General features: G+C 41.3%; 1 protein-coding gene across 3 annotated transcripts in view; it reads right to left on the bottom strand.

Annotated features, from left to right (window-relative positions):
* LOC137657767 (thiamine pyrophosphokinase 1) overlaps nt 1-13,917 on the bottom strand; it is a 360,313-nt gene that overhangs the window by 11,692 nt on the left and 334,704 nt on the right. For all 3 annotated transcript variants that reach the window (XM_068392266.1, XM_068392265.1, XM_068392264.1), the window contains one exon: nt 137-326. In XM_068392266.1, coding sequence (XP_068248367.1) covers nt 137-326 — 190 coding nt within the window. The remainder of the gene's footprint in view (nt 1-136; nt 327-13,917) is intronic.

The following is a 13,917-nucleotide window of genomic DNA, read 5'->3' on the forward strand; positions in this document are numbered from 1 at the left end:
AGCGTTGATTTGTATTTAGTGATGGAACAAATGCATTTTACATGAACATCTTTGAATTGTAGGATATGAAATATAATGGCAATGAGATCACTTCTCTAACCTTTGTTTAGAAACATTCAACGTTGATAAATCTTACCAAGATTCCACTTTAATCCTTTTGTTGTGACAGTTGCTGGATAGCCAAAAGGGACAAGGCCACACCAGGAACGAAGAGGATTCAGTATAATCTCCTGTGACACCTTAAGGGTGTGGTCACCCTCACTTAGCAGCCAAAATAAACTGGCTCCGCTAACAATGATTACTGGTACGGGCACAACATGTTCTACCTACAAAATTAAGAAAATAGGTTTAGTCCACTAGCCATCACAATCAAAGCATAATTACTAATCAACCTTTTTAACACCACTCCTACTGTTAACATTTTTCACATACACCCATGCATTTCTGGGATATCTTATTCAACTACTGTACAGTAATCTTAGAAAAAAAAAATACTATCACTAAAAATCAAGACAAAAAAAACTTATTGTACTAGCTGAATAAGTTTACTTTTCATAGATATGACAAACTTGAAAGAAATTTGTATCTTTCCTAACGATACAAACCTGTAGCTATTTAAATTGAATATATTTTCGGTGAAGCTGGAAGACTAGCCATGAGACTTTTAGCAAGGTATAACTACCCTACCACTAGCTAGCAGGGGGGTAGGAGGTGTACTGGGCTACCACACTCATACACACACCTGTGTTGTCTCGTCACTTTTTTTTATTGCAGGGAGAATTTGTATAAATAGCTACAGGTTTGTATCATTAGGAAAAATACAAATTACTTCCAAATTTGTCATTTATTCCAACACTGCATACAAAAACTTTCGCTATTTACAGGGATGACTCACCCAGTAGGAGGGTGGAAGTCCAAACCAACTGGCTGGGGTTTTCCCCGTATGTGCTCTGCACGTAACAGGGAGAAACCATGAGACCTCGCTAAAAAATCTGTGCAAAGCACAGTTAGCAGCCTGAGCAATCTGTGTGATTGTGTGAGGCTAGCAGTGTGACCAGTCTAGGTAAGAATTCTCAGAAAAGTAGGAATCTTTAAATGAATCATTGAAGTTACCCAATCTTACCTCGCTAGGAGGTATGGGGATGTAACAAGTATGCAGTAATCCCTTGCCACTACGTGGATCAAGTTTTGTGGCCTCAATGCATCTTATTTTTCAAATAATATTCATCGATAAATAAAAATGATAAAATACCGCCATATCAGTAGCCATATTGCGGAAAGCAGCATCATTTAGTGATGCACGAGAAAAACTGTTTCCAAAGATGCCAGATAAAGAGAGAAGCTCTCTCAGAGCCTTTGTACATATCCATGGCCACTCTGACAAGGCACGTGATTGGCACCCGGCGCGAGATCGACGAATGAGAGCACAAATGGATGTATCCGGTGAGCTGATTGGCTGCGCATCATCGTGTCTTCTCCCAGCTTCTTCCTTTGTTGTAACTCTCCACTCTCGTTCAAAATGTCAACTGTGTCTCGCGTATCTTAAGTGTTGTGTTTGAAATTGACTTTTCGTTAAGCCGTAGCAATGACTCCTAAGCACCGTGCCCCTGCAAAAGATTCCTCTAGTGAACCCAAGAGGAAGAGGAAGAGGAAGATGATAACCATCAGTGAAAAGGTCAAACTTTATGGTATGTTAAAACAGGGCAGAAGTTATCCCACGGTGGCATGCCATTATGGAGTGAATGAATCGAAAGTGCGTTACATTTATAAAGACTAAACCAACATCCGTAAAAACTGCTGCAATAAGCTTCAAAATAAAGAAGCGAAACGTATGGTAACTTCGCGTAATAAGATAATTTTGAAAATGGAAGCTGCATTAGCCTTGTGGATTGCTGACTGCAGAAAAAAAAACAAGAGTTAGGACAGTAATATGATCAGGACAAAGGCCTAATCTCTTATGATCAAACCTTGCCTGATGACAACGACAAAGGAGATGCTGAAGAAGCCGCTGAAGATGATCCTGACGAACCTCAAGCCAGTACTAGCTCTGCCACGAGTGATTCGCCTCCTCGAGGACGAGGCTTTACAGCCAGCAAAGGCTAGATCGATAAATTTTAAAAGATACGGCCTCAAAAGCGTGCCTTTGTATGGTGAGGCTGCCTCTGCCAACACTGATGCTGTCATTGTTACGTGGAAGATGAGTTTCCTAAGCTCATCAGTGATGGCAACTACCTCCCTGAGCAAGATTTTAACATGGACGAGACAGGCCCCTTTAGAAAGAGGATGCTTTCTCGTACATTTATTTTCAAGGATGAGGTGAAGAGGCCAGGCTTCAAGGCCCACAAGGACTGTGTCACTCTCATCTTGTGTGGCAATGCTGCTGGATTCATGCTTAGACCAGGCCTTATTTATAAGACCAAATATCCATGGGCCTTAAAATACAAAAGTAAGGCTCTACTTTGCTTATATTGGATGCATTACTCTTGGACCTGGATAACAAAACCCCTGACCCTTGAATGGTTCCTCCATTGCTTCATTTCCCAGATGAAACTGTATCTGGCTCAAAAGGGCCTCCCTTTTCAGATCCTTCTTTTGATGGACTGTGCAGGAGGCCATGCAAACAGACCTGCAATATGATGGGGTTCAGATCGAGTTTCTGCTCCCTAACACCACATTTCTAAATCAGCTGATGGATCAAGGTGTCATTCTGTGGCGGGATGTTGCAAGAACAACCCACACACCCTTAAATCACTCTAAGAGACAATAGTCTCCTCAATACAAACTTTCCCCCATACGTTATCAACTGGACTCTTGGGCAGAAGGGAAATAAAATCAAACCATAACCTTAACACTATATTTCTTAAAATGATATTTTCATATCAAAATAAATTTTTGAATATACTTACCCGGTGGATATATATGTAGCTAACGTCTCTGACATTCCGACAGGATTTAAAACTCGTGGGCGATCACCGTGTTAGGTCGCTGGGTGTACACTAGCGCCACCACTAGGAAGGTTACTAAACATATTCTCACAAGGTTCAGTTTTTCTCAGCCCGTAGGGTCTCTAGAGGGGAGGAAGGGGGGGTATTTAATTATATATATCCACCGGGTAAGTATATTCAAAAATTTATTTCAATATGAAAATATAATTTTTAAATATTTAACTTAGCTGGTGGATATATATGTAGCTGATTCACACTGTTGGTGGAGGGTAAGAGACCAGCATTAAACATTAAGGGAATATAGCTCAAGAGTTTTGACATAAAACAAACTTAAGGATAGTACCTGATAAGGAAGCTGACTTTTATGAAACTTTTCTCATTAGTCCGCTATCCTTATAAAGCCCAGCGATCCACTCAGGGTGCTGAAAGACCTCTATGAGCTGTTTTATCTAGGGTGAACACCCCTATAACAGGACCTCATCAATACCCTTGATCTGGGCGCTCTCAAGAAACAAGTTTGACCACCCGCCAAATCAAAAAGATTGCGGAAGACTATCTTAGTCTCCTCATACAACCCAAAAAATTAAAAGTTTCCAGAGAAGAAAAAGGATATTGGGATTAAGGGAATGTAGTGGTAGAACCTTCACCCACTACTGCACTCGCTGTTACGAATGGTCCCAACGTGTAGCAGTCCTCATAAAGAGTCTGGACATTCTTTAAATAATGTGAAGCGAACACAGATTTACTGTTCCCGTAGGTTGCGTCCATAATGCTTCGTAAGGAATGATTTTGCTTAAAAGCCATTGACGTTGTCACAGCACTGACTTCATGAGTCTTTACTTTCAATAAACGAAGGTCAGTCTCACTGCAGTGAGCGTGAACCTCTCTAATGAAGAGTCTGAAAAAATACGATAAGGTATTCTTAGACAACGGTAAGGAGGGTTTCTTGACCGAACACAATAAAGACTCAGATTCACCACGTAAATTTTTGGTTCTGTCAATGTAAAATTTAAGCGTTCTCACAGGTCAAAGGACTCTCTCTATCTTGTTACCAACCACATCTGACAGGTTGGGGATCTCAAAAGACTTAGGCCATGGATGGGAAGGATGCTCATTCTTGGCTAAGAAACCAAGCTGCAAAAGAGTATACTGCCTTACCAGTACAGAAGCTGACGTTCTTACTGAAGGCATGAACCTCGCTAACTCTTTTACATCAGCAAGACTCACTAAGAAAAGTGTCTTCAGAGTAAGATCTTTAAAAGAAGTTAAGTGCAAAGGATCAAAATTTCTCAGATATCAGAAATTTAAGGACACATCCAAGTTCCAAGCTGGCGTCATTACCCCATGCTTCTTGGGAGTCTTGAAAGACTTTATTGCTTGAGAGGTCTAGATTCCTGTGTCTGAACACTGCAGCTAACATGCGCATGTAACCTTTAATGGTAGAGGCAGAAAAGTTGCGTACATTTCTAAGGTGTAGCAAGAAGACAGTGATTTGAGCTATAGAGGTATAGAATGAGGAAAAGGAGGTGGCCTTGCACCAATCTCGAAATACCTCTCATATAGACTGGTAGAACCTGATGGTAGAGGATCTCCTTGGTCTGGCAATTGCTCTAGCTGCCTCCTTCGAAAAACCCTCGAGCTCTAGAGAGTTTTTGATAGTCTGAAGGCAGCTAGAAGAAGCGTGTGGAGGCTTTGATGGAACCTCTTCATTGAGCATATCCAACCGCCTTGGGCGTCTTCTTTGAAAGTCCACCATTCACTGATGTACCTCGGTGAACCATTCTCTTAATGGTCAGAGGGGAGCAACCAACCTCAACTTGGTCCCTTCGTGAGAGGCGAACTTCTGTAGGCCTTTGTAAATGATCTTGAAAGGGGGAAACGTATACACCTCCAGGAAAGACCAGTCCAGTAAGAACGCATCGACGTGGACTGCCTCTGGATCTGGAGAGAAGTAAGAAGGAAGCCCCTTCGTTATTGAGGTTGCGAATAGTTCTATGGACGGACGTTCCCATATGCGCCATAGTTTCTCATACACCTCCTGATGAAGAGTCCATTCCGTGTGAATGACTTGGCTTCTCCTGCCTAGGCAGATTGCCAACACGTTCCTTTCTCCCTGAATAAAACTTGTAAGTAAGGTGATGTTTCTTTTCTTCGTCCAAAGTAGGAGATGCTTTGCATTTAAGTAAAGGGACTGTGAGAGGGTCCAGCCTTGCCTAGCGATGCAGTCTAACGCTGAGGTGTTGTTTGCGTTCACCTGCACCACTTTGTTTCGAAACAGTCTTTGAAACTTTGCAGGGCCAAAGAACTGCTAGAATCTTCTGGTTGATATGAAACTTTACGTGGTCTTTGGTTCAAAAACCCGAGCACCCTAGTGTCTAGTGTTGCTCGCCACCCCGCGTCCGAAGCGTCTGAGAACAACACAGTCTGTGTTCTTGTGGGCAAAAGAAAGACCTTCCTGAATTCTGAGATTGAAATGCCACCATTTAAGGCAAGTCATGATCATTTCTGGAAGTGTAATTGACACTTCTTCTAAGTTCTTCTCCCTGTCCCAATGGTGGTTGGGGTGAAAATGGAGAGGGCGAAGATTGAGTCTTATTAGGGAGACAAACTGCCCCAGAAACGAGTGTGTTCCCAGTGGACTCATCCACATCCTTAAAGGGCCACTGCTTCTTTTTGAAAAAGATACATCTTTAAGAAAACTTTCTCGAGTGTTCATGGTGAAGGAAAAGCCCGAATAACTAGACTCTGTATCTCCATCCTCAAAGTAGAGAATAGTTAGAGATGGGGTCAAAAGAGACTTCTCCTAGTTACAAGGAGACCTAAGTCCTCCGCTAGGGACAAGTTCCATCTGAGATCCTTCAGACAGTGAATGAAGTATGACGCCCTGAGAAGCCAGTCGTCTAAGTAAAAGGAGGCTCTTACATCTGTCGAGTGCAGGAAGCTGGCCACGTTCCGCGTGAGCTTCGTTAACACAAGAAGAGCAGTGCTGAGACCGAAGTACAGAACTCGAAATTGGAAAACTTCCTTCCCATACACGATCCTTAGATATAGTTGGAAGGTCGGATGTATAGGGATATGGAAGTAAGCATCCTGGAATCGAGTGAGGACATCCAATCGCTTTCCATTACTGCTGCAAGCACAGACTTGGAAGCTTCCCAAGAGAACTTTGTTTTCAGAATAAACCATTGAGCGCGCTCGCATCCAGCACTGGTCTCCAACCTCCTGAGTTCTTTGGAACTAGGCAGAGGAGGTTATAAAAGCTTAGAGACTGAAAGTTTAGAAAAACTTCACCACAATTCCCTTCTCCAACAAGAGACACACTTGTAGGTGTAAAGCTTGTCTCCTTGTTTCCTCTCGTTATCGGGAGAGAGAGATCTATCGGCTTTAGGGATATGGAAGTAAGCATCCTGGAATCGAGTGAGGACATCCAATCGCTTTCCATTACTGCTGCAAGCACAGACTTGGAAGCTTCCCAAGAGAACTTTGTTTTCAGAATAAACCATTGAGCGCGCTCGCATCCAGCACTGGTCTCCAACCTCCTGAGTTCTTTGGAACTAGGCAGAGGAGGTTATAAAAGCTTAGAGACTGAAGGTTTAGAAAAACTTCACCACAATTCCCTTCTCCAACAAGAGACACACTTGTAGGTGTAAAGCTTGTCTCCTTGTTTCCTCTCGTTATCGGGAGAGAGAGATCTATCGGCTTTTGGACAAGAGGAGGTTTCTTTACAAAAGGTACAATGTACCCTTCCTTCAACAAGAGGACAGACCATTGGACTGCTCCTGTTCCATCCTAAGCCTGCCAAAAGATCTTCCAACCGGTTGGAGGGAAGGCAAAGATTGACATAGTTAGACTTCTTATCGTCTTCAACCATTCTCTCAGCAAACGTAAAAAACTCTCTTAGAAAACCGAGAGAGCACGAATTAGTAAAAGAGGGAGCTGAGGCAGCCAACCCTAAATGAATTCTGAAGGAGGCGTGCGTGGAGCAGCAGGAACAAAAAGCGAAGGAAAAACTTCCTTAAAAACAGTCATGATCTTATTAAGATATAAAGACTGTTAGGCAGATCTATGTTCCTCTACTTCAGAGAAGATACCCAAAGGTACATCTGGAAAGAAGAAATATCCTCTTCCTCCTCAGAATAACTTCAACTGGAAGTCTATGTCTCTATTAGGTTGAGAGCCATTAAGAAGACGCGATGGAAAAGCTTGACAACTATCATCAACTTGTCGATGAAGAACAGGTAGAGGTTGAAGAACGACGTCACGTCGTGACTGCATCGACTGACATCGACGTCAAGTTGTGACTGCGGTGTCTTAAGTTCGACGTCACGTCATGACTGCATCGACTTTGTGACTGCAATGACTGAAGGTTGAAGTCACTTAATGACTGCAGTGTCTGACTTCCAAAGTCACTTCATGACTGCAGTGACTGCAGTGTCTGACGCCCAACGTCACGTCGTGACTGCAGTGTCTGAAATCCAACGTCACGTCGTGACTGCAGTGACTGCAGCTCGAAGTCAAGTCGTGACTGCATTGACTGCAGCTCGACGCTACTGCCGACTGTAAAGACTGACGTTCGACTATGACTGCATTAACGTCGATAGTTTCGACTGCATAATCTGCAGGAAATTAAAAATTACACACGAGGATCAGAACGTGACTGGGCAACGTTCGATCCAAAACGTCAGTAAGGAAAACGGGAGCAGCACTCACGTTACGACTGGAAACTCCAGATGAAAATAAAGAACCGAGACCCCGTACCAGACGTTATAAAGTAACGTTTGGCAGGAGTCTTACTCCGTTGAAAGCAGACGTTCTGAACTGCTCCAATGACTGCAGCCAGGACATACATTTTGTTCTAGGATTTTAATATGACGTTAAAGTCTTCGTTGGGTGAGGAGAACTTAGTCTCACCTCTCTCTCAAGCTAAGGGCGAACGTTACGAGAATCAACCGGAACTTGTGAGGGAACGTCTGTTCGTTGTATAAAACCTATCGTTCCCTTTGGTCTCTTTGACATTCCTTCTCCAAGGGGTTGGGGAGCTTGAAAGAGGTCTAGGACTGGGTGAACGGCAAGAACGTACAGACGAACCATCTGCAACACTGATAATAACTCGTGAGGGAAAACGTCTGTTCGTGGTTTACACCTCTCGTTCCCTTTGGTCTTGTGACATTTCTTCTCCCAGGGGTTAGGGAGCTTGAAAGAGGTCTAGGACTGGGTGAACGACAAGTACGAACAGACGAACCCTCCGCAACACTGAACATGTTTTTCGCACTTTTTTCACTGACACTCGCATTTTTTAGTAATTTCACATTAGACATGAATAAGGCTGATTTCTATCTGAAGCAAGCAATTCTCCCTTAAATCAAAAGTTTAGAATTGCGAAACATGTCGTATAATGTAAGCTCATTAGTACATAATGTATCACACATGCAAAAATTAATAAACATATACATATATATAATAAAAGTGAAATATATAAAGTTAAAAATGATCAGTGACTTGGGAGGAGACTAAAAAACTAGACCGCTAAGGACTACGTTTTTTCTCTTTCTCTCACTGTACAGTGCCTTGGGATGAGAACAAAAACTAGAACGCGAAGGACTACGTTTTATCCTCTCTTTCTCTCTCTCTCTCTCCCTGTACAGAGACTTGGGACGAGAGTAAATATCTGAATCAAGAAGAACAATACTCACTCCCAAACTCCATGTATAGAGACTTGGGATGAGAACAAAGATTTGGATCGTTCTCTCTCTCTTCACTGACACTCGGTTCTTGTCACGAGAGTATTGGCTCATTCACTCTTCATCAATAAAAGGTTATTTGACTAAAGAAAAATACTAAAAGGACTAAGATATTGCAAAATAACATGTTCCTTTTAATAAGTATTTAAAAAACTTCAGTTTGTAAGAAGAATGAACTAAACGTCAAAATCGATTAACTCTTCTGCAAAGTGACACCGTGATTCTCTTTCTCTATCGTAACGATAGAGTGCAAACTGCGTAGCATAAATAAACTTAACGCTAGTTCATCTTAGAAAACAGAACGAAGACTATTCAAAGAATAAATTTTAAAAGACAAAAAATCATTTAAAATATTTTCTAAAAATATTAATCCCATCAATCTATAAAAATATAAAATATAAAAGTTGAATGGGCTCAACGTTGCTTAACTTCGTTTTCCAAGTCAGTACCACCAACAAAGGATAGGGATAGGTCGCTTATAAAAATATAAAATTTATCTTGGTGTTTAGTATAAATGGAAAGAGAATCGAAGAGGCCTAATAAAGGCGGGTGAGATATAAAAATATAGAGGTAAATCTATAAATATCAACAATAATTTATAAAGTGATAAAATAATTACTAAAAACTAAAAGCCTTTAACACACTTCCGTACACTGAGAGAAGGGTCGGCCATCTTCTCTCTCTCTACCGTGGAAAATCCTGAGAGAGATCAAAATAGAAAGGGTAAAAATTTTTCTCTCCTTTCAAAAAGAGTTTCTTTTGAAGATCTTATTGTTTGAGAATAACTAACACGGCAAAAGCCAAAACCATAAAGAAGTACTTCACCAATAGTTGAAAAACTTGAGGTTTAGTGCGAGCAAGAATTCAATGTTTATCGCTAAAGCGACAGAGAAAAACTGAACCTTGTGGGAATATGTTTAGTAACCTGCCTAGTGGTGGCGCTAGTGTACACCCAGCGACCTAACACGGTGATCGCCCGCGAGTTTTGAATCCTGTCGGGACGTCAGAGACGTTAGCTACATATATATCCACCGGCTAAGTTAAATATTTAAAAACTAAAACTCTTAACCCAAAACCATCCACAATCAAAATACTTGAAACTAATCATAAACTTAATAAATATAAAATAAACTAACACCATTCACATAAAAAAACCTTACAACCTTAAAAATTAAACGGCACACCAACACCAATATTTGTTTATGTGTGGACCTCTTTGTCCACACAAGGGCCAACAGTCTTTAATATCCCAAAACCACAACTCTGCAGCAACCGGAACACAGACAAATATCAATACACAATTGCATTAATTGGTTTGGGTTCTGTGCGTTACCATCATCATCATCATCAACAAATTCCTTCAACCGGGCTGGATCGTTACAGCATCGATATCATCAAGATCTACAGATCAATCCAATCAGGTTCTTAAACAATCCAGGTCATCAAATTAATTCCACATTCAAGGAAAAATCTCTCCAAAGGAGGAATTACGGCTGTTTAAATTAACTAAATACTTCCATGCTGGTAAAAAATATAAAGTAAATCCAGCAGTCAAACCACACAACTGCCTCTAGTTGCAGTCAAATAAAAAACAACATTCACCCAAGACATTCACAACTTTCCTAACCTCGCTAAAAATATAAACAACAACCTCATGTATCTCTCTCTCTCTCTCTCTCTCTCTCTCTCTCTCTCTCTCTCTCTCTCTCTCTCTCTCTCTCTCTCATCTCTCTCTCTCTCTCTCTCAGGATTTGGCAAACAACAAAAAAAAAAAAAAAAATAAAAACGATGGAAGGCCTCAAAGTACTGGCATAACTACGACACTGCGTCATGCTTGACTAATATCCAGCAAGCATTGAAGGACGTGAAAACTGAGACAATAAATTGTTGCTGGAAGAAATTATGGTCTAACGTGGCGAATGAATATAAAGGCATCACTCCTGACGAAGTTCATCACTCGGCGGTGAAGAAGGCGGCGAGGCTGGCTTGCGTCTTCAGGAATGAAGGATTCGTCAACACGACGGAAAAAGACATACACGGCCTTATTGATGCCTAATCGGGCGCATTGACAGATGAAGACCTCCTTGAGTTGACGAAGTCTGTAAGTGAAGAAGAAAGCCAAGAAGAGCAAGACAAAGAATGGAAGAGCATGGCCTTACCCTGGAGAACCTGCAACAATAGTGCAACATGGCAAGGGCAATGCAATGACTTGCACAAGACATTGACAGTAATATGATTCCAGCTGTTGAGCTTAGCAACCATGTTGACACCTTATGTCCTTGTACAAAGGCATTTTGCAGCAAAAAAAGAAAAACGACTGCAACTACCCATCACGTTTCTTCTCCAAGATAAAACCCCCTAGCTAAAACAGCAGCGCCTACAGGAAAAGAGCCTCTAAGTGAATCTGAAGCCTCTACGCGTGGAGTGGGAGCCTCTACACTGTCACCAACACTCTCTTCGCCTCTCTGTTGACGATCCAACGCCGATATCTGGCAGTGAGGGGGCTTCCCGAACTGCTTTAAAAGGCCTTGTTATACCTGTGCAGTAACATCATTATCATCATCATTCATCATCACAATACATCGAACTGCACAGATCTGTCATCATTGTCATGACTGGAGCCAAGCCTTGATATTAAAAAAGAGAGAGAGAGAGAGAGAGAGAGAGAGAGAGAGAGAGAGAGGATGCTTCAAACACTTTTTAGTCTATCCATGACGACTCCATATGCTCTTTGGTAGAGCAATTTTGTTCAAGCATCTAGAGAGTTCCTATGAACTTGTCAAACTTATTCTTGAACTTGTTTACCATGTTACTGTTCTGTTCACTACATCCGCTGGATGTACAGTAGTGAATGATTTCAAATAACCTGCGCTCCTTTATACAGAGATAGAGAGAGAGAGAGAGAGAGAGAGAGAGAGAGAATATATACATACAAGGATCTTGGATGTTTCAAACACTTTTTAGTCTACCCATGGCGACTCCATATGCTCTTTGGTAGAGCAATTTTGTTCAGGCATTTAGAGAGTTCCTATGATCTTGTCAAACTTATTCTTGAGCTTCTTTACCATGTTACTGTTCTGTTCACTACATCCGATGGATGTAATGAATGATTTCAAATAACCTGCGAGAGAGAGAGAGAGAGAGAGAGAGAGAGAGAGAGAGTATTTAACAGTAATCAAATGAACAGTTTTTGTTGGTTTTTTAAGATACAATTATTTACTGGGATACTTACATTTTTAGTTTATAAAATAAGCTGTTTTTCTGTTTACGAAAGTAATAAAAATAAGACGCTGTGTTTTCTTGCAATGTTTACAACTTCGTCAATGAGATTATGTAAGACAACCATATACCGCCATCTTGGCAAAATACATATGATTATAAACTGTGGTAGAAACCAAATAAAAACAATATTAGGCTTGGGCACCCGCTCGTGGCAAGGGGCAGCCCAAGAAAATCCCCTTATTGCGCCTGTGTCTGTAACCTAACTACATCTAATAACGAGGGCGCCTGTATAAACAAGGGATTTTGACGGAGGAAAAATCTATTTCTGGGAGAGGGACCTGTGTCGCCCACTGAAATGCTCCTTAAAGCACCATTTCTAAGGTATAAATACTGCTAATAATACCAGAGAAAAAGTTGCATGGAATGCCAGGAATAAACCCAGCTTGCTCACTCTAAAAGAGTGTTGATATAGTAACTGGGGTGTGTTAGAACCACTACCAGAGGTCCCTTACCAAATAGTCCTCTCCTTCCTCAAAATCCCCCCATACTACGAGGTGCCGTTCTACACCCAACTACTGCCCTCTACTACGACTACCCCCCCTACCACTACCCACGCTTCTACCCTCATTCCTACTAGCACCCCAAGCTTGGACCAGCCTAGAGTGAGGAAAAGAGGGGGTGGGTTCACTGGGCGACACAGGTCCCTCGCCCAGAAATAGATTTTTCCTTCGTCAAAATCCCTTTTCTGGCCTCGACCTGTGTCGCTCCGTGAAATAGTAACAGAGAATTGGTCCCCTAAGCTTGGAAAAACACAAAAAGGGAAGGAACTGAAATAAAATAGAATAATGAAAAAAGAGAGTTTAATAACAAAACTTAAACTACAAATCCCTTAAGTACAATACTCAAACAGGTACCCAAATTAAAAGATAAAATTTTGACAAAAGCTCTAAACAAACAAAGATCATGATATGTACAATTATAACAAAGAAAAAAACAAATAAAATATATACATCATAACCATGGGCTAGGGTGGAAAACATAACCATGGGCTAGGGTGGAAACCAAATACATGACAAACAAATATATACATCAAAACCATGGGGTAGGGTGGAAACCAAATACATGACAAACAAATATATACATCAAAACCATGGGCTAGGGTGGAAACCAAATACATGACAAACAAATATATACATCAAAACCATGGGGTAGGGTGGAAACCAAATGAATGACAAAGGTACGGTAGGGAGAGTAGGCAAGGCAGGAGACGGCCCCGCTCCTTATAAGGAGACAAGGCACTAAAAGAAAAGGAGATAAGAAGATAGGACCTAGTTATATAGGTTCCGCTATATCTGGAGGAACTACGTTCCCTGCTGCCACTGTTGCAAACTTAAGGGCTTCCAAAGATTTCAAATAGTGGTGCTTGAAGACTGCTGGTGATTTCCAGCCTGTGTACCTTTTTAATTCTTCAAAATTCATGTGATGAAAATAATTAACTGATGTTGCCACTGCTCGGATATCATGGGCATGTGGGACTGGCTTGTTTAATAAAATAAAGAATCTGCTGCCTAATTCCTTTCAAGGAAATGGTTCCGCCATGTTCAAGAATAAACAAGGGGCCTGATGACGTATTAGCAGTTCAACTCAAATAAGCTTTCAGAGTGTTAACAGGGCACAAGGAGAGATCCTGAGAAAGTGGAACAATCCTCCACGGGGTCCATCTATTCTGTGGATCCTCAGTCTTTGCTAAGAATCGTCTATCTGGAGAAAGTAAGACTTCACCAGAAGAAAGAAAGTCAATGTGACCCCGGCTCTCTAGATAACGCCGAAATTTCAGATATCCTTGCACCTGAGGCTAAACTAACCAAGAATAACGTTTTCATAAGAATCGTTATATAAGAACATGAGTCATTATCAGTATTTGAAGCCAATTTAAGAACATCATTTAGGAACCAAGAAACCACGTGTGGACGAGTTACTGGTTTTAGCCTAGCACAAGCTTTGGGGAT

The sequence above is a fragment of the Palaemon carinicauda genome, chromosome 18, assembly GCF_036898095.1.
Source record: "Palaemon carinicauda isolate YSFRI2023 chromosome 18, ASM3689809v2, whole genome shotgun sequence".
NCBI classification, from domain to species: Eukaryota; Metazoa; Arthropoda; class Malacostraca; order Decapoda; family Palaemonidae; genus Palaemon; species Palaemon carinicauda.